General features: G+C 49.7%; 1 protein-coding gene across 2 annotated transcripts in view; it reads right to left on the bottom strand.

Annotated features, from left to right (window-relative positions):
- Positions 1-2,569: 2,569 nt before the first annotated feature.
- The window catches only part of SMOX (spermine oxidase), a 35,317-nt gene continuing 16,366 nt past the window's right edge, over positions 2,570-21,520 (bottom strand). Inside the window, exons 2-7 of one of the 2 annotated variants that reach the window (XM_081033932.1) lie at positions 13,975-14,208; positions 11,205-11,431; positions 7,186-7,359; positions 6,265-7,024; positions 5,421-5,581; positions 2,570-3,034 (exon numbers count right to left, since the gene is read on the bottom strand). In XM_081033932.1, coding sequence (XP_080890058.1) covers positions 2,897-3,034; positions 5,421-5,581; positions 6,265-7,024; positions 7,186-7,359; positions 11,205-11,431; positions 13,975-14,182 — 1,668 coding nt within the window. In that variant the 5' untranslated portion in view covers positions 14,183-14,208 and the 3' untranslated portion in view covers positions 2,570-2,896. The remainder of the gene's footprint in view (positions 3,035-5,420; positions 5,582-6,264; positions 7,025-7,185; positions 7,360-11,204; positions 11,432-13,974; positions 14,209-21,520) is intronic. The other variant, XM_081033933.1, reaches the window with a different exon arrangement.

Here is a 21,520-nt window from a genome sequence, read left to right as displayed (position 1 = left end):
ATTTTTGGGAAAACACTGTACCTCCTAGGAGATATTGCAGGTTCAGTTCCAGACCACCTCAATAAAGGGAGTATCATAATAAAGTGACTTGTGATCTTCTTGCTGGTGGAAGGTCTTGCCTTCAATTTGTAAAAGCTTAACATTCATGAAGCACAATAAAGAGAAGTACAATACAACAATGTACATCTGTAGCCTTGTGTCTGGTATCTTTCCCTCAACATATTTTTGAGATTAATAGATGTTGCAAATATCAGCTCATCGTATCCTATTGGTACATTAGTATTCCATTGCATACATGTACTAGTTTGTCCATTCTACTATTGATGGACATCTGGGCTGTTCTTAGTTTTTAGCTGACACAAACTGGGTTGTTATGAACATTCTGAGATGTGGGCATACGCACTCATTTCTCTGGGGTGTGTATACCCAGGAGTGAAAAACCTGGTGGACACATGACCAGCTTGAGTAGAATCTGTCACACGGTCTCTCAGTCATGGCCACTCACTCCATTCTCTCCAGCAATGGCCTAAGGGTGTTTTGTTTTGTTGTTTGTTTGGAGTTTGTTTGTTTGTTGTTATGGCATCAGCCTCTTTTCATCATGCAATAGAATGAGCCTGCACTATGGAGTTGGACAGACTGCAGTTCAAGTTTCAGTGTCACTTGAGTGATGTTAGGTACCTAACTCTCCAAGGTTTTGTTTCCCTGTGGGAACACCTCTCCCTTCCCAGCCTGAGCTGGCATCCCTGTTTTATCAACAGACCATGCGCCCAGCATTTATGACTGACATCCTACCTGGCAGGTGGTGAGCAGTAAGCAAATATTCTCTCTCTCCCTCTTGACCACACCTGAAGCTCCCAATAGTCGCGTCACCAAATAAAAATTTCAGGCCCTTTCATCCCTGTGGAGTCCTTTAAAATTCCCACACCTGAAAATCTTCTGTAAGTTTCTCCTGCATACTTATGTGACAGGCCACTTCTGCCCGTCCCACCACAGTGAGTGGGGAAAATCCCAGACGCGGAGAGGGTCTGCACTGGATCAGGACCTCCCAAAGAGAAGTTAAGAGAAAGTGCTTCCCGCAAAGTAACTTGGGGCCAGAAAGGAGACACTCTTTGACCAAAGTCAGGTCAAAATTTACATCGTCTGTTTAAGTACTGTTGTAGGAAGATTGCCAAGATACATAATGTTAATTAAAATGAGCAAAATGCATTATGAATACTTTGTCATTTTTTATTGAAAGGACAGAGAAGGGTATATATCTATATTTACATATCTAAAATGGATACGTAAGACTAACATGGGGCAGTGAGGAGCGGCAATGGGAGATGTTTCAGTGTAGACTTATATGACTTTTCAGCGTGAAGAGCCACATTAATAGATCCTCTATTCAAAATATTTTTAATTTTTATACTTATAATTTTTATCAGATGAATCTGAATCCCTGAACATGAACTCCATGAAACTGTCTGGTGGATCAACCATGGCAAAGCAAGATACGTGTTAAATACGTCCATGTGGATGGGTGTGCATGTAGGTGGGTGCAGGCAGGCATGTATATAGCTGTGTCTACATGTTGGGCAGCTCCATCACAACCTGAGGTGAGGGGAGAAGAGGATATAAAGTCATATCAAGGGAAAGTACCCTACACTTCCAAGAAGGAGATCCAACCCAAGCTCATCCAGTGTTAGACCAAGGGGCCCACCTGGTTTTTCACAATTTCCTCTACCATTCAACCCTTGAACTCTACAGAGTTTGAACTTTATCACTAGAAATCCGGCGTAAGAAAATGAGCAAATGTTCTTTCAGGTTCTATGCCTGTGTGTGTAGATATAGTTGTGTGTAAGTAGAAGGATGTGGGATGGTGTATTTATCTGTGTGGCAGTGAGTGTATGTAGGTGTGTATGTGGGTGAGTATATGTAAGGTGTGTGTGTGTGTGTGTGTGTGTGTGTGTGTGTGTGTGTGTGTCACTTAGCAAACAGAGCAGAAAAGACTACACCCATATAAGGGGCAGGTTCTTGGAACACAGCAGGTGGGCAACACTTAGGGATATCTCTCTGCCCCCAAAATAGTCAGACTATCCACTTTCCCAGAAGTCAACAGCAGCCACCCCAAGGGCCAGACCCAGGGCCCCATGGAGAGGTGACACCGATTAATAATTAATACATCTGAGCTTGGCATGGAGCCACAACAGGTGTACCCTCCCATGGCACTCACCTTCACTCCATGTGGCCATGTCACCCAATTAGACGCTGAGAAGTTCAGCAAAGGGCCAGCAGGTAGGCCCAGGCCTGTCCTGAAAGAACTGAGGCTGGGCAGTGAGGGGCCCTTATCCCTGAGGGTCCTCACCAACAGGAAGGCAAACCAACACAAAAAGATTGGGGTAAGGGGATATCCCTTCCAGAAAAGGCAGGCACCTTCCCTTCTGGGGGCACAGCCAGGTCATAGTTCCCCCCACTACTCCCTCACTCAAAGGGGATGTGATTAAAAAAACAAAACCACACAAACAGAAACACACACACACACACACACACACACACACACACACGAGTGAGGAAAACAGAACAGAGTTGCTGAGGAGCATAGGAAAGGCAAGCCTCTTTTATTATCCCAGAATGTAAAGTAGTAAAGGCACTTACAACAATGAGGTGGGAGGGGAGGAAAGGTCAGAGGTCAGAGCACAGAGGTAAATCAAAGGGCCCTACCCTGGTCACCACCCAGCATGGAGAAAAGAAAAAGCTACAGGGCCAGGTCTGAAGCTAGTCAGGGTCTAGCTCTACAAAAGATATAAATCCATCCTACAGAGGATTAGGAATTAGGAGTATACAGCAGCAAGGGGCAGGGCTGGCAGTCACGAGTTAGTGGTTCTTTAAGGAACTCGCTCGGCAGTGATGAGGACCCTTAGGTCCCCTGCTGGAAGAGGTCTCTGTACATCTCGATGAGACGGGCGGCCTCACGCTGACCAGAGAGCAGAGCACCATGGGTGGTAGAGTAGTACTTGCGGTGGGTGGCCTCACCTGAGAACAGCACCTGCATGGGCTGGGCAGGGGACAGAGAAGTGAAGGTGAAGGAGTAAGAGAGGCCAAGAGGCTATCTGTCTCTCCCAGAACCCTCCATCAATACTGCGAGTCACAGAAGAATGAACAGGTATCTAAGATGCAGGTATTTCTGCTTCCAGAGGATGAGAAGTTGCCCACCCAACCTGGCCACCTTGCCCTGCTTCTACCTCAAACATCCAGGCCTCAGTTCTGTCTACTCTGAGGCTTTTAGAGTGCTGGCTCTGCAGTCTCAGAAGCTCACTGTGCCTCTTACCAGTGAACTCAGGGCAAGCAGTTTAACCTTCCTAAGACTTGATTTTCTCATCCGCAAAATGGGTTTATGCTACCTACTTCTGAGGGAGGTTATAAGGATTAAGTGAAATAATGTATCTAAAGCACTTAGAACCTGGAAGAACATAAGCACTTGATAAAGTTAGGTGGTAATTTAACAAACCTTTATGGAGCCCCTATTAGGATCCAGGGACTGTTCTGGGAACTTGGAAGATAAAAGGTGACCAGGCTGCTGCTTTGAGGAGCTTCCTTGCTGGTGGGGAAGCCAGACACGAAACCCAATTATTAATGGTGTCATATGTGACATGACGGGTGTTTGGGTGAGGTGCTGAGAACCCAGAAAAGAGGCTCATAGTTGGGAGAGGGACACACAAAGCTTCCCAGAGGACAGGACCTTGGGCTGCTTCTTGGAAGACGCTGGGTAAATACAGGCAAAAGACGTTTCAGGAAGAAGGAAAGTGGGAGCAAAAATGCACCAAAGCAGGCCTTGTTTAGGGGAGTGACAATTTTGATACAGCCACGGCTCAACCTCAAGAAAGCAGGCTATCTAGGTGAGGCCAGGCAAAGCACAAGTGCTTGCATTCCAAGCTTGAGTTTGGACTTTAGCCCAGGGCATCTCAAACTGAATGCATACCAGCTGGGAAGCTGGTAGAGTAAAGTTTTTCATTCAGTAAGTCTGGGGTGGGCTGAGTCTGAATTTCTAATGTGCTCCCACATGATGCTGGGGTTGCTGGTCCACGGACCACGCACTTTGAGTAGTGAGGCTTTAACCCACCAACAAGGAGCCTACAAGCTGAAAGCTGAAAGCCTGCATATTCTGGCAGGGGGCAAGCTGCCTACTCCTACATCTATTATCCTTTCTCCTCAGTAACAAAGCCCTGATTTTTACTGGGTCCATTGCCATCCAGAATAAAAATGACATATCCTAGCCTCCCCAACAGCTGGTGTGGTCATGTGACTAAGTTCTGGCCAGTCAACTTCAAGACTATTGCTTAGATACACTGATTCAGCCCCAAGGAACCTCCTCCTTCCAACCTAAAACGTAGATGTGAGAGCAGCAGCCTCTGCAGCCCTCTTTGGACCACAAGGAGGCCTTGAAAATGGAGCTAGGTGCTAATCATACCAGGTCCTCATGCCTACTCTGGATTTCCTTTTGTGTAATAGAAATATACTTCCATCTTGTTTAAACCACAGTTATTTCTGTATTGCTTTGCTTTTGAGGAGGATGGCTGCAGCAGCAGTGAGGGCCTTTTCCTCTCTCCCCGTGAGCACAGCTGGGGCAGGCACAACACACCTTGCTGGTTGATTGACTCCATGTTGGCAGATGGAGAGAGAGGTTGGTGACAGCACCAATTCCACCAAAAAATTGTTTTAAATATAATTCTGTTGGGGTTTTAACATTTATTGTATGTGTATGATTGGGGGGAGGGACTCAAAATCCACTTTATGGGAACAGAAATATAATTATTTCTTTCACATTTATTATTTTTCCCTACATATTATTTGTTATATAGTTGATAGAATTTGGGAGAGGGTCAGTGTTCTCAATTTTACATTCTAAAATATATTCGGGGGGAAAAGTCAATAAAACATAGTGGGGAAACTTACTTCCACTGAATCAGTGCTGTCCACTAGAAATTTCCATGATGACAAAAATGTTCTAGAGCTACATCGTCTAACATGGTAGCCACTAGCCACATGTGGCGATTGAACTTGAAATGTGGCTAGTGCAACTGAGACACTAAAATTTTAATTTATCAATTTAAATTTTAATTAATTAATTTAAATTAATAGTGGTTAATGGCTACCATATTGGATGGCACAGCACTAAATGGCTCAGTTTTTATAATCTCAAGAAAGCACTTAACATCTCAATTTTATTCCTTCTTTGTTTTCCAGATGTTAAGTATACATTTTCTTGTTTTCTCTTCCATTATAGAAGACACTCCATCCCTGTCTCACCTTGGTACCCCTCAGTGAACAAACCCTTCCCTTTCTCTCCCTAAACCAAACAAACATACAAAATACACACACCCACCTCTCACAGGCCCCTCCTTACCCTGCACCCCCCACATATGGAGCACACCCATACTCACTGCCATCTTGGAGCTCTCCGTGTAAGGCAGGGGCTTGGCCAGCTTCTCCACATCTGCCCCACTCGAGCCCACCTGAGTGTACGAATAGGAGCCTCGGAAGTAGGAGTTGCTGCCCCAGGCTGAGCGCAGGATTCGCCGAGGTTTGGGAATATTGGGGTTTCCTGTTGGGGAGTCAAAAGAGCCAAGAGAAAGGATAAGAAATAGCCACACAGAGAAGACACCCTGAGCATCTCCTATCCACCTCTGAGTTTCCAAGAAGGCCAGGTTGCGGTGGGGAGGCATGGAGGATGGAGGAGGATGGAGGGAGACTGAGGTTCAAGCTGTGCACCCCTCATGCCTCCTTGTGACCCCGAGCAAAACACCTCCTCTCCCTGGGCCTTCATTTTCCTATCAGAAAAACATTCTAGATAATCATGTTTCCTTCCAACTTCAGGGGTTCTTGTGGGACTTTCCCAGGACAATGGATGAAAGATGTTCCACTAAAAGAATCAGACAGTAAAACACAAATCCATCTCTTTGCAAGATAATATGAGTCGGATATACGCAAGCTGAGGTTTTGCAGTGACATCTGAGTTTTTACCATCAGCCCTTAGAGAGAAGAAACACAGGACCTATGGTTTTGAGTGTCTCGAGCTCCAGACAGGGGAGAGCCTGTAATTTAGGAGCTCCAGGCTGAGACGTGGCACCCGCTGGCAGCTCTCCCAATGGCCGTGCCACCTCAGTTTCCCAATCTATGGAGGGAAGAGCCACCACATGGTTCAGGGGACGCAGAGGGTCTGGCAGAGGGTCATGGACGGATGGAGAGAGGCAGGTGGAAGCAGCCAGAGGTGGCCCAAGGTCGCACCTGTGAACTGCCGCAGCACCTCCGTGCAGATCTCAGCCACCGCCTCGTCATCACACTTCTCCATGACGAGGGCCTCCTCCCCACAGATCCAGCCGCTCAGCACGTGGCCATAGCGCTCCGGCGGGTAGAGGACATCAAAGCCGCAGATCTTGCGGTACCAGAGCTCGGGTGGGTAGGTGAGGGTGCAGCTCTCTGCCTCGTCCTCCCACACAAACTGTAGGCTATTGCACTCGGGGCCCCAGAAGGGCTCCTCGAATTCCAGAAAGATCTTGTCGGTGGTGCCGATGCCCAGGCGGTGGATGGCAGCCACCTTCTCGGCAGGCAGGCCGGGACGGAAGAAGCTGGCGTACTGCCTCTTGAGCACGCCCAGCGACACCGTAACAATCACGTGGTCCGCTGGGATCACCTCGCAGTCCTCGCACTCCACCAACACCGGCCACTGCTCATCCTCATCCCGCCTGTCCCCCAGGGGCTCCCCTCCACCCTGGCCACCCTCCCCAGCATTGTGATTGTGGTTCCCCTCACCCCGGGGCTCAATCTCAGGACCCCGGGGGCGGCCCGAGGCCTGGTCCCAATGCACGCAACGGACAGGTTTCCCCAGCTGGATGACGTGAGCCGGAATGCCTTCGGCCAGCAGCTCTACAACCCGCATGAAGCCTGAGGGGATGATGTGGTGGGCGCCAGGGATCTCCGTCCACTCCCCAAAAGCGCTCAGGGATACCTCGTCCATGCTGTGAGAGCTACTCTCACAGCTCTCCACCTGTGGGAAGAGCCAGAGAGAAGCCAGGTGACCGCCAAGACAGGGCAGGGGTCAGAACAGCACCTCAGAGCAGCATGTCTTCCTTGGACCCAGACTCCCCAGAATGAGTCTTCTTCACTCTGGCACCTGTACTCAGCTAAGCTCCCACACATCAAAGATACCTTCAGGTACTGCTGGATCATGGCGAGCTTCAGGCGCTTGGTGGTCTCCGGGTCGTCAGGGTCATCCCTAATGCGGTTGCGCACCTTCTCCCGGGTGAATACCCCCACGCTGTTCTGACTCTCAGCATTGACTGGTTTACCATGCCGGAAAAACTCCTGGGTCAAGTTATAGACCTGCCAGAGAGACCCGAGGAGACTGAAAACATACTCCCCCATCCTATCTCCACCTCAGACCGAAGACCTCCAATGTGAAAGTTACCACCTCCCAGATGTCCCCAGATATACTGAGCCCACGACCCCTCTCCCTTGGTGCATCAATGTGGCGGGCAATGCACTGAGACTGCACCAACAGGTCATGGTTCGGGGATAGCAAGCTCCCCTGGGCAGCCATTCTCCGCCAGATGCCACTCTCAAAGGCCAGTGACGGGGGTGGGATGGGCGGGCCCTAGAGGCTTTGTTGCTGGGCCTTTGCTTAGAAAAGTGGAATGCTTGGTGCCTGTCCAGTCTATGGGAAAGGAACCTCCCCTTATGGGCTCTACATGGCCAAGCAGACCACCCACTTCAGAACCCAGATCTGCACACAATTTGCCTTTTCCAAGAACTAAATGCACAAACCCTTTCCCTGCCACCTCTGTCCAAGCGTGTCTGCTTCGCTGTCTCCCAGGAGGGCAGTCTGGAGGGGTGGCCTGGCCAGTGTTTTAGAGGAGGGGGAGCAGAAGGGGCACTGAAGTTTGATCTCCCAGGAGACCCTGCCTGGCCAAGACACTGCCTTTATTGCAAGACTCAGACACAGGTAAGGAAGATGGCCATGCTGGGGCAGGGCATGTGCAGAGCAGGGAGGCCCTAGTGTGCCAAGGAAAGAAAATGCATTTCACCGGCATATTTTAGCAAGAAGTTCAACCCACATCTCATTAACAGAAAGTAATGGCCCCCTGGAGTGGGTCCTACTCCCTCCCGTGCCTGTCTGGTATATCACCCCCACCAATCACCAGGCAGATCTCCCTGAGGAAAGGAAGCCAGTCTTGGGTCAGGCATGAGATCCCCAAAGGGCAAGGTCTGAGTCTCAACATTCACTCAACAAACATTTACTGACTGCGTGCCTGAGATAGGTTGTAATATTGAGCCAGATTGACACAGTCCTGAACCCCTGCCCTCACTCAAGTTGGGGAAACATCAGAACTGTGCTGTTTCTACATAACGTGCCCAGACAGGAAAGAACCCAGGGGTTGTGTGATCATCCACCCAGACAATCTTGGACAGTCAGGAGATAGCCAGGATGGCAGTGGGAGGGAGATAAAAAGTATTTCAGGCAGAAGGAATAGCATACTCAAAGATGAGAGAGAGGGAGAAGGAGAGAGAATATAAGATGCATTGCATTCAACAGTGATTCAGTCTTGCCGAAGTGGGCAGCAAGGAGAGAGAAAATTGGAAGAGATGACTAGAAAGGCAGGCAAGGACCTGGGCATGAAGAACTAAGGGTCTTGTCAAGGGCTCTGGATTTTATCCAAGACCCTGGCATCACCACATGCCATTGTCCCTCCCAGGACACTGGCAAATGCAGGCTCCTTGGTCAAACATCTGTGGCTCGTGCCGATCCACGCTGTGTTTCCCTTCCTAAAGTGAGTTTGAATTTGGTTAGCACACATTCATGGAAATGACATCTGCCCTGTAACGCAGCCCTGGTATAGACCATGGGGCTACAGAGTGGAGGAAGGAAGGTCGCATTGCCCACCCTGAACCATTCCACTCAACGGAAAGGCCTCCACATAAGATAGAAACATGAATTAAACATGTCTCTGAAATATAAAATATAAAGACGTAATGAGTTAAATTGTTTATTTTTCCTCCCTTCAGTCACAAGATGCTGTCTGGCCTTAACTGGAGTCCTCTGCAAATTCCCCACCCAGTACAACCCCCAAGGAGTCAGGCTTTCAACTTGCCTCTTCCTACCTGCATTTTCTTCCTTGAGTGATAACCAACATGGTAGCCAGTCCTTAGCTTATGTTGACTAGAGGCCAAAATGCACAGCTGAGGAGTAACAAATTTAGTTCATCTACATGACTCTGTGTCAGTCACCAACTAGGATAGCCTTAACTGAATATGGGTTTGTCACATGGGTACAGTCTCCTTTTATGGGTTAAATAACATCTTCCCAATGTGACCCAACGGAAATGGGACAAGCCTATAACAGCTAATACCCACTCCGATTCTCATTAAGCACTTTCATCAGGATCTCATTTAATCCTCATGACACTATTGCTATAACTATACCCATTTTACAGATGAGGAAAGTAAGACTCAGAGAGGCTCAATAACTTACTCGAGCTAATAAATGCTACAACTGGTATTTGAATCAAGGTAGTCTTGCTCCATAAATAAACTCATTTATTTATTAATAAATATAACACATTAAATGAGTAGCCCCCTTCAAAGTCATCACCTTTGGAGGGAGGTTTCATATTTGTTATGAAGCCACCCTCAGGCAGGGCTTCACCTGCTTAGACACACCTCTTCAGAATGTCCTCCAGCATTGATTAAGAGCCACACAAAGAAACCTATCTCTGGACTTCATGCTTAATACCTGATCCAAAGCATCACTACCCATATCTATAATCCACCTTACCCATCCTACTTTCTACAACTCACTCTTGGTTTTCAAAAATCAAACCCACAAACAGAAGTTTTTGGTGATCTACTTTTAAGGATATTTAAAAGAACAAGTAAGTCGTGGAACCTGAAAGTCATTCTCAAGAGGCATCCATGCGTGAAACACAAACAAACCTGGGAATCAGCACATGACTGATTCCCAGTAGACCAGGAAGTTCTACTTTGAAGAACACTCGTTCTTATCTGCTCAGTAATAATTCAGTCTTTTGGCACATGAGTGAGAACACACAATGCCATGGGACTGCACACAACATACCTTGTGGATACACACACATTGAGCCAGCCTCATTGAGCAGGGACTACCCCAAAGCAAGGGTCATTTCTCCTTCTCCATGCCCAAGAGACATAGAAAATGTACAATACGTGTTTGTTGGCCAATTTATGGACCTGGAGTGAAGGGCCATTACACTATAAATGACAAGGTATCAAAAAGCAAGGCCTACATGTTACCTTGTTTGTTCAATGCAGCTCACCATACCACTGAAAAGACACTACAAATATTAATATATTTTTAAGAACCTGAATAAGACAAGGATGCATGCCACTTCTCTCTGACACTGTACTGAAGATATTGGCCAGTGCAATAAGGTAAGAAAAAGAAATAGTCTTAAGCTATGCTGTCCAATACAGTAGCCACTAGACACCTGTAGCAATTTAAAATTAAATTAAATTATGAAATTAATTAAATACTTACTTACTCGGTTTTACTAGCTACATTTCAAGAGCACAAGAGCCACATGTGGCTAGTGACTACAATACTGGATAGTGCAGGTCTAAAACATCTCCATTACTGTGGAAAGTTCTATTAGACAATTCTGGTCTGAGGATTAGAAAGGGAAAAAACAACATTTTTTGTACAGGATTATATACATAAAATTCTAAAATACTATTAGAATATAAATTAATATAACACATTAATACATAAAGTATTAGAATTAAAATAATAGTTTACCAAGGTAACTAAAATCAATATATAAAAATCAGTTATAGTTCTATATACCAGGAACAACTAGAAAACAACGTTTTTTTAAATTACCATTTACAAAAATATCTAAAATCAATAACAACAATCACTACCTAAGTATCTAGTAGTAAATCTAATAAAAGATGTTTAAGACCTTTCTGGAGAAATATTTAATCATGTGTACCAATAATCTCTTACCTAGTACTTCTCCACTCATTATCTTCATTCTATCCACAAATTGTCCTGATGTTCCAAATGCAGTGCCCAGAGTGTGCAAAGACATGACCAGGATCTTAGAAGACCCTAGCAAGTCACTTGACTCCCCCCACACTGCCAGGGCACTTCCTGCCCCTATACTCTATGTTCAGCTGCCCTGCCAACACCTCACCTCGTTGTATAAATCGCTGAATTCCTCAACCACGTCCTTGGGGATTCTGCGGCCACGGTTGGTAAGGTAGCAGGCCACGCCATTCTTGGAGTAGAGGCTGATGCGGCCCACGCTGCGCTCCCCATCAGTTGTCTCTTCCAGAAGGCCATTGGCTTCTGCTAGATGATAGATGGGATTCCCATGGGAGCCATGGATCCAGGTGGCTCCCAGCTCAAAGGTGGCGTGTCCTGATGGTGAACACAACAGGCCCATAAGAGGGGTGAGGACTTCTTCAGAGAGGGCTATAACACTGCTTCACCCTCCTTCCTCCAGGAGGATCATTCCACACTCATAACAGGGCAGGAAAGGGATTAGGGTCCCCCTTTGGCAACCTACCAAAGTCTCAGAGGAAAGTTTTCAGTGAAACCACATGTGGCACAAAATGGATTCCACTTTATAGCTAACTGCCACCCTGAATGACTATGATTTGCTCCAGAGTCACCACACTAGACTAATTAGAAGTCGGCAGACTGGAGGGCACCAAAAACTGAAAACTCAGTTCCCTGCCTCCAGTGGGTTCCTGGTGGGCACTGGGAGCATTTATTACTAATCTTCCTTTAGAGCCTCAGGCTTAGGGCTCCCCAAAGAATCTTGCCTGGTTTGAGCCCCCAAAAGGAGCACAAGGGGTAGGCACCCTGGAGGCCTTAGTAAACCTAGGGACACTCCCCAGGGCACAGCAGGGAGCTCCAAGTCATATAGCCCCTGGGAAGTGATGTTCAGGCATGGGGTACCCTTCCTGGCTCTAAACATCCAGTAAAAGCAGGAACAAGGGGAGCAGCTTGAGGTCAGCTGCAAGGTCAGTAACCCCCAGGCTCTGCCAGGAAATCGTATGGCCCAGAGCAGGCCCCAGTCTGAGGATATTTCCTGCCCTCTCCCATATGGCCCTCTGCTTCTGTGACCCTTGCTACACCCCGACATCCAAAGGACATCAGGTACTAGTTGGTACAAAAGTAATTGTGGTTTAGAAGGTTAAAAGTAATTGCAAAAACCGCAATTACTTTTGCACCAACCTAATATCTCCATGTCTTCCTTGTGGCCTTTGGCCCTGAACCCCTGCTCTTACCACTGAGATTCACAGCTACCATCTCACACTGCAGCAGGTCCATTTGCTACCTGGGCTTTCAGCCCTGCGTGTCTGTACACACAACACACGCATGTATGCCCTTGCTCTCATATGCTCTCCCCTTTCCTGGCAGGTCTACCTTCCTCACATACATTATTCCACAAGTATTGACCCGTCCTCTTTTTACTACTACCCTATTCCCTCCATTACCTGAGACCCATCTAACCTCCCTCCCTCTGGGGAAGGTTTCCTGTCCAGTTGTGTATCCCCTCCGCCTCCTGCAACCCAATTTCTTCCCCCTCGCTGCCTGTACCATCATTTCACTGCACGGCATGTCTCAGCTGTCAGCTACCACTGAGACTGGGCCATTTGTCCTCCCATCTTCTGCTTCTGTGTCAGACCCTAAATGTCTTATCAAGACTCAAGAACCACAAATGAAGCCATCCCTTCTCTAAGGCTCCAGCCCAGCCAATCAGGTATCAAGCAAAGAGTTCCAGGCTTCCCCCCTGGCTGTCCCCAGGTTTCCAAATGCCTTGGATGGTGCTTTCAGTTTTACTGCCAACAAACTCTCCTGTGTGTGCCAGGAGAAGACAGACACAACTTCAAGCATGCTTTCCAGTAAATGCTATAAGGGAAGACTCCTAATGTGATCAAAGCTTCTGAAAAAAGAGAGAAGGTCCCCATGTGTCCTCAACCTCTACTTATTCTAAGTCTGACCACCTACTTCTCTGAGCCATTTGCCCCATCCATCCAAAATGGGCACACCAGAGGTGGCTGGTTGGTTCAGTTGGTTAGAGGGTGGTGCTAATAACACCAAAGTTGCCAGTTCAATCCCCACAGGGGCTACTGTGAGCTGTGCCCTCCATTAAAAAAAAAAAAAAAAAAAGTAAATAAAAAGGGAAATGGGCACATAGAATCTGCTTGGCCTTGCTGCCTGTGAGGGAATGGTCACAGAGACAAAATCCTCCAGTCAATGGAGCCCATAATGCATGGTCCTATTGGGCCATTTCCATGGTCCCTACCTGCTCAACCACTCATTGGTCAAATCTCCTGGCTGGGAAACCCTGGCTTCTAGCTGCATTTCAGGCAATTCCCTACCCTCTAGAACCCCTGGTATCATCTGCCCACACCTGGGGTAAGTCTCTTACCTAGCTGCTTTCTTCAGAGCTCTCATTACCTCATTACTCTGCAACCTGGACAGGCCCTCTTCCTAGACAATCCTAAGACCTGCCCATCACCCACAAAAAGGCCCAAAATCCCCTTCCACCTCTGCTGCCCTGAGTTTCTATTGTCCCAGCTACTCTCACTCATGACAGACTAATTCATACTCAAAAGTTAATGACTAATAGAAGCTCACAGAATTCCCCTTCTTGGGAAATAGAAACTGGTCCACCCACTGCCAAGACAGTTTGGTTCTGGGTGTTCCCTCCCTCCTACACACTATGAACCCTAGGTCATGTTCCAAACATGGAGACCAGAACCCCATCCTGCAAACCTCAGAGGGCTACTGAGAGGGGCAAAGGGAGCTTCTGGAAAACATCCAGGCAGCATACATGATGGAACACTTACCTCAGAGAAGAAACTAAAGTAATGAGATTTCAGGCAGGGCCGAGGCATTGGGGAACAAGAGGTAACTTTGAGAGGTGGCTGGGCTAAGGTGGCACTCACCAAGTTTCACGCTCTGCACACGGCCCCCGATGCGGCTGGAAGCCTCAAGCACAGTGACATCCGTGAAGCCCTGCTCCAGAAGCGCTTTGGTTGCAGCCAGGCCAGCCAAGCCGGCGCCGATCACCACCACACGAGGCTGTCCCCTTCTCCGTAGGCCACGACTGAGAGGGTCATCCGCACTGTCGCCACTGGATTCACAACTTTGCATACCGTCCGCACTCGCCTCCTAGGAACCTGCAGGAAGCAGGGGTGTCACAGCTCACCTACCCCCCTTCACTTCCCACCTACCTGAAGGGGTACTCACGAGCTCCACCCTCAAGGTGGAAGCTCAAGCCCTCCCCCACCTTCAGGACCTGAGCAACCACCCATCTCCAAAGGATCTGGGGAGGGAGGAAGAGAAACAGGGAAGGAGAGAGGAAAGAAGGGTGTACTGTTGGACCCTATCACAAGCAGGAGCACTGGCACCCACCCTGAATCCCCGAAAGCCATCAATGCCATCCCAAACCTACTAGGCACTATTTTTCCCCAAGGCTAAGAGACTGGCCAGGAAGAGGATGCTCCAGAAGGCCAAAGGCAGGAGAAACTGACTCTGGCACTGCTAACCCTGAACCAGCTGGGCCCAGCACGGCTGCTGTGGTTTAGCTCACACCAACCCCAGGATGCCCACGCTGACCCCAGGACGTTTGCACCGACCAACCCCAGATACTTGCTCGCACGGCGCTGGACCTTCTGTTCTCTCTCCGTTGCCTGGCTCTTCCCTGGTACTCTCTCTTCCTTGCCCCTTAGTTTCTCCTCTGGCTCTCTGTTAGTCTTTCACAGCCTCAACGAGGTGGCAATTTGGTAGGCAGGACAGAGTCCCACCCTCCCCCCAGAAATGCCACGAGGCCGGTATTGGACGCGCCTCTGCTATTCCGGGTAGACCTCTGGTTGTTTTCTCCAACCATCCAGCCCCTCAGTCACCGCAAAGCAGCAAGGAGCCCAGGAAACAGTGGACCATGAGGACCTGTGGCACCAGAGGCCAGACATCAAATTGACAGTTACGCTAAGCCAGCTTGCTCAGAGACGCCAGGCTAAGAAGTAGATGGCTGGGAGGCCAAGGGGGTCCAGAAATCTGGCCCCAGGGCTGGGAGAAGCTACCCTTCTATTCCCAGAGTAACCAGAAAGGTCTGAAGGTGTCCGTGGGTCACCCTGGGGAGCCACTCAGCTCTGATTCTGTCCCTGTTCCTTACCTGACCCAGTTGCCATGGCTGAAGTTTCAATGGCAGAAGTTGCAGACCTAACAACAGGGAGCGAGGTGGCTGCTCTGGGCAGCAGACAGGGGGCATCTAAAAAGCTGTGACACACACCTAATAGGGCAGATTTCACCGAACAGATATGCTGAAGAATGTTTATAGCAGCTTTATTCACAATAGCCAAAAAACAGAAACAACCCAATTCCATCCACATGAGAGTGGATAAATATATTGGGCTATGTGTAGCATATTCATGCAAGGGACTCGTTCTCGGCAATAAATTCAACAACATTACATTGAACAAAAGAAGCCGGAGATAAAAGAGCTCATCCTGTATGAGTCCATTTACGTGGAGTTCATAAAAAGGTCAAATCAATCTGTGATGACAGAAGAGAAATGGGGGTGGGGAGGATGACTGAAAAGGGTCAGGAGGAAACTTTCTGGGGTGGAAGGAATATGGAGCTTGATCTGGATGGTGGTTACACAGTGAACATACAGAGATCCACAGAGGGGGACATTTAGGATTTGTGCCATTTACTGTATGCGTGTGTTTATACCTCAGCAACCACTCAGATATCCATTCCTGGCTCCCTATAAAAAAATAAAATAAAAGCTGACACACTGACTTCCTTCTCCACACATCTCAAGGACTGATCACTAAAGTTTTACCCTTGAACATCTTTTTATCACACATTTAGCAAAGGGGTCCTTTTCTAAATATGCTCAAGCTGAGAAGCTGCTCCTCGCACCTCCCCCCAACCCCCCACCTGTCAACGCCACACCTGGGCATGGACAAACATGTTCCCCCACTCCTGCCCCAAACTCCCTCCAAACGCTCCAGGCCCAGACTCAGTGCAGAAGTGGTTCCATAGAGGGCCAGAAGGTGGTGCCTGAGGCCTGGAATCTCTGAGGTAGAATCTCAGGTTCAGAGGTAGGGGCTCCCAGATTCAGACTGGTGCCCCGCCTCCTTCCAGGACAGCCTGTGTCCCAGCTTTCCCATTCCTCCTCCCTCCTGCTTCAGTCCTCCTACCACCACGCCCCGCCCACTCCACCCCCAGTTCCCCAGGACGTTCCATCCAGCCTCCCAGGAGCATGGGGATCAGGGCTGGCTTGAGTCCTTTCCTCCCCTCCCTTCTGCCCTCCCCCAGGTTCTCCTTCCTGCACACTAAATGTAGGTAAGGCTGTGGCTGTCCACACCAGGAGGTGTGAAGAATGTTTATAGCAGCTTTATTCACAATAGCCAAAAAACAGAAACAACCCAAGTCCATCCACACGAGAGTGGATAAATATATTGGGCTATGTGTAGCATATCCACGCAGGGCAGTCAGCAGGGAGGAAGGGTCTGCAGCAGGTCTATAAATACATAGCGCGCTGGAAGCTACTACTGACACCAACACAGCTGGGCACTGCTCATCTCGTCCCTATTCCCACCCCTACCTTGAGGCCACCCCCAAAACAAACTCTTTTATCCAATAAAGGAGTTGGACTGATGCAGTAGTTCTCCAACTTTGCTGTTGGAACCCCTTCTCGAAAGTTCCTGTGGGGCCCAGAGTATGCCTGGGATGAAGTGGGGGGTCCTGCCCGCACTGAAGTCTCATCACAGGTTCCCTGGGACATTACCTCTAAAAACCTGGGGTCTAGGTAAGAAGCTACCTTGGGAAGCGAGTCTAGGGAAAGAATGCTTGGGGCAGCAGCACTTTCCCAGCCTTTCCTGAACTTCCTTCTCTCGCAATTGGTCAGCTTTGTCCTCACTGCATAGTTGTGAGGTCCAATAAGGCCCTATGTGGATGTCACAAGACTGTCAGCCTTTTCAAGAACTGCGCGTGTAAACATCATTTGTGAAGTTCTGTAGCTAAATTATGAGCAGATTGTCTTTGGGAAGGGGTTCAGGAACGGATTTTGAGAAGTACAGGTGGGCAGCTTGCCTTTCAGATGAACACAGAAAAGTACCCCGAGTTCCCAAGTATCAGAGACAGACATCACACATGGGGTGCCAATGTGGAAGCAGTAAGTGGGGTCACGTAGGTCACCGGTGCCCCTGGTTCTCACAGCTAATCCCCCAGTCCTGTCCTTCCACAGGCTTTGTCTCAGATGGGCCCATCAACCCTTGGGGGCCCCAAGAAGCCACAGAAGCCACTAGCATAGCCCACAGAAGGCAGAGAGAGATGAGGTGTCTGCCATGCCCCCCATATCGGCCCTTGGGGTCAACACGCCTTGGGGTCCAAACTGAAAGGAAGAAAGCAATGTGCAGGGAAACCTACTGTGTGCTGGGCCCTCATCTAAATGCTGAACTGGATCTTCAGGTGCTGTTATCTGATTGGGGAGACAACTTGTTTTCTATTGGTTTGTGTCATGTTTTCCTTTCCAACATTTTTTTTTTTTTTTTTAGTTTTATGAGAAAATGCCTGCCTTAGGAAGAATTACTTAATGCTCCTTGGTGCCTGCCTGCCCTTCTCTCAACTTTGGGAAATAAATAAATAAATAACATCCGCTCCCTGATCTGTATGCACAGGAGAAACAGAACGCCCTGTTCTTTTCTAGCAGATAAAGGAGAGAAGAAAAAAGTGCTGGCTCAGCCAGGCAGGGAGGGGGCAGGAGGAGGAGGAGGAGGAGAGAGAGGAGAAGGGGTAGGGGAGGAGGGAGGCAGGAGGCACAGGGCAATAGCACTTGCCTTCTTGCTCCTGCTTCCATGGCAAAATGGGGGTGGGAGCCTAGGACCCCCGCATCCCCAAGCAGGCCAAGCCTGGTAACTTCAGGAAATCAGGCCAGCGATGGCATGAGTGTCTCACTGCCATTCACGATGCCCCACGACCCTCCCTGGCCTCCTTCCCACTCTGGCCTGCAGGCCCCGGCCTCCCCCTGCTGCATAGAGCCAACAATGCCATGACTGAGCTGCCCAAGAAGCCAAACTGAAAAGAAGAGGGCAGCAGGGGAGAGAGGAAAAGAGGGATGAAAGAGCCTGTCCCTTGGCAGAGTCACCAAAGAAGAATGGACAAAGACGAGGAGGCCATGCCACAGGAATGGGCACTGGCACCCCAGCGCGTCCACTTCGACACCCACGTTTTCACAACATCCTCACTGTTTCATTTGACACCCTGAGATTTACTCTTCAAAAAGTAACCTCCTAACTGCCAAACACAAGAGATACGTTTGAATCCTGGCCTCCCACAAATGACCCTGCTCAGCCCCTCTTGGAAATGCCCAGAACTGAGCTGGGGGCACCGTGCATGTCCTTATGCTTTTCCCATCTCGATTAAAAACGGCTGGAGCACCCAGCACTCCGGGGCTCAAAACTGAAGGCATCCTTCGTGAAAGACCTGCCCGTGTCCATTGGGTCACGACATCAACCCCACAGCCCAAATCACTGTTGCCTCTATACTCAACTTCCCCAAGCAGCGGGCTGTCTCCTCCATCTGAACCGCACCCCTACAGAATTGCTCAGCCACCCCCTCAAAGACAACGCTGGCCGGACCCCGCATTGACCGGGAATAATATCCAGCAATTCACTGAGGATCGACAATGGTATTAGGCAGGTATTAGGCAGGTATTAGGCAGGCCTCAGCCATTGGCCCTCTGGACCTCGCTGACCGTTCTGGCTTCAGTTTTTATTCACACCCCCTCAAACATACACAAATACCCCAACTTCACTAGTCTTGAGCATCCCCAGTGCAGCCCCGCTGAAGGCCTGTGGGAAACACCCGTCCCACACACGTCAGAGAGGCCGGCTGGGTTCTCGTAAACGCACAGCCTTGTGTGGCGGACAGTGGTGTGCAGCTGTGTGACTGCACGGCTGTCTATTGCTTGAACCACCAGGATGGCCTGTTCCCCTGATGTTTCCTGCAGCCACAGACACCCTGGCAATGTGAGTTCCTTGCACTGGTTCTGTTCTGCAACCACCACCGCCCAGCCACTGCCTGTTCCCAAAGCATAGGCATTTCGCCCCCAGGAAATCCTGTTGCCTATTATTCTGGAGTGAGGCTGACCCCATGATCACTGAGCAGAGCCAGGGTGCCAGGCTAGACTGGTGACCCCCTCCCCAAGCCTAGGACTGAACTCCAAGGGAGGTCAGGGGCCCAGCTCAGCACGGGGTGCCCCTTCCTCTTCAGCACTGGAGTCCACTTCTGCTCACCCAGCCATCAGCAGGTCACTTCCCTCCCCAACAGTGGCCATGACAACAAAAATGATGCCACGAAGGGCCAGCTTCCCAGGTGCCCCACACCCTTCCAAAGTCACCCATCACAAGGAACAAAAACTCTTCTACCCATTCTTGGCTCACCCTTGAACACAGGCTACTCCCAAATGTGTCTGCCTCCTTCTCCTTTTCTCAAGGTCACCCAGGTGAATGACCCATGTCCCAGGGGAGAAGAGTATGGCAAGGCAGTTAGCCCATCTGGCTCACCTCACCTCACTCCTTAGGGTTCAGACTCCGCTCCAAAATGAGCCCACCCCTTCCAATCAGCAGGCTCTTCCCCGCCTCTCAGCCCTGCTCAGGGCTCTGGGGGCCACCTGAACCCTCCCCAACCAACCTTGGGGACTTCTAAGTCTCTCCTCCCAACAGATACTCCTAGCGCTTGAGGGCAGCAGCCCTACCTCAGTTTCCCTGGAGGGACCCCTCTGCCTCAGACATCGAAGGGGAGGGGGAATTTCAGGGGAAATCTCTCTGGACTGCCTGGCTGGTCTGGGGAGGGATTTGGATTCTCAAGGGGCCCCCCAGACAATGCAATTATTCTTCAAATGTAAAAAACGCCCAGAAATCCCAGACCAGCTGCTTTGCACGGGCAGCCCAGACAAAGGGGCTCTGTGTCTGCCGGCGTGGCTCCTCCTACCCCTCAGCCCCAGGAAGGGGCTGGGCCTGAACTCCTCCCAGCCAGACCCTCCCCAGCCCTCCTTACCCAGACCAGCCAGCCAGGAAGTAAAAGAGGCAGGAAAGCAGAGCCAGGCCTGGCCGGTCACAGGGGGTGGGGGACAGGACAAGGGCAGCCTGCAAGCCAAAGAGACACAGGGATGGAGAGGGAACACTGGCCTGGGTGCCGAGAGTCCCAGGTCCCAGCTCAGTCGCTTCCTTGACAGATGACCCTTTCTCTGGGCCCCACCTGGCCAAAACCTCTGAACCCACTCCAAGGACACAGCATCTGTACCCCGCCTCCTGGACACACTTGTCTAAGCCCCATAGGATGCTTCACGGCCTCCTTTAGACTTCAAGCTTTCCCATCTATAAAATGGGGTCAGGTAGAGCTACCTGGTGGGACTGCTGAGAAGATTAAATGATAGCACAAGCAGAAGGTGTGGCTACTTGCGAGGGCCACCTCAGAAAGGGAAGGAGAAGGAGGAAGTGACCCAGAGAGACTAGTACAGATGTGGGTGCCACCTCTCCCACGGCCCAGAGCTCCAGTTCATTTGAAGAACCCCAGTTTTCACCTGAACTCAGACCCCAGCCTCAGCCATGGCCCCAGCCCTAATATCAGACTGGACCTTGACCCTGACATCCATCAGACTGCCCTCAATACTGTCTCAGCCTGACCATCCTACCCAGTTTTGGGGGTAGGGACAGGCATCAGAGATAAGGGCCATTGGCCATCCCCAAGCTCATAAAAGGGACAAGGCATGGGTCCCTCATTCCTCAGAGCCCTCCCACCAGCAACATTCTCTGGCCCTCAGAGGCCAAGGTGAGGAAAGGGCTCTGGGCGGCCCCATATTCCTTCCTGGAACTTAGACTTCTCTCCATTTTTGTCAGTCACATCTCTTCCCCACAACCAGATGTGTTTAAAGCACAACTTTAAAGGCTTTGTAAGCCTTTTCAGAAAAGGGGAGCTTACACTGCATGGAGAGACGCAGCTAGCCAGGGTATTTGAGGGGACAGATCCAACGCTTGGCCCACACAGGCACCGGTGGCAGAGGGGGAGGGATTCTTGGAGAGGTGAGCACTTTGTGCACCCTCTACTTCCCATGATGCTCTGCAAGATGGGACAGACCCAGGTGGCTTGTTCCAGGACCCCAGCTTACAGCTGCCTGCAGGAAGAGACCCTGGAGACCACCTGCCTCTGGCTAGTAAGGTTAGTTGGGGGTGGAGAAGGGAAGAGAATACAGAAAGAAGCCAGAGAAAAGGTAAGGTCTTTCTGATGGGCATAAATAATGCTCAGCTGGCAGCTTTGATGACTGTGCAGCCAGAAAGAGAAACAGCGGTGGAGATGGGCCAGGGCAGAGCCTAGGACTGCATTCCTGCCTCCATACCCTCCAAACAGCTTTACCCCAAACTCCACCTTAGAGATCCCATCTTCAGCAAAAACAAATGAGTGGATCATGCTCTGACAATA

The sequence above is a fragment of the Rhinolophus hipposideros genome, assembly GCF_964194185.1.
Source record: "Rhinolophus hipposideros genome assembly, chromosome: 22".
In the NCBI taxonomy this organism is placed as follows: Eukaryota; Metazoa; Chordata; class Mammalia; order Chiroptera; family Rhinolophidae; genus Rhinolophus; species Rhinolophus hipposideros.
This window is presented reverse-complemented; position numbering and strand designations above follow the sequence as displayed.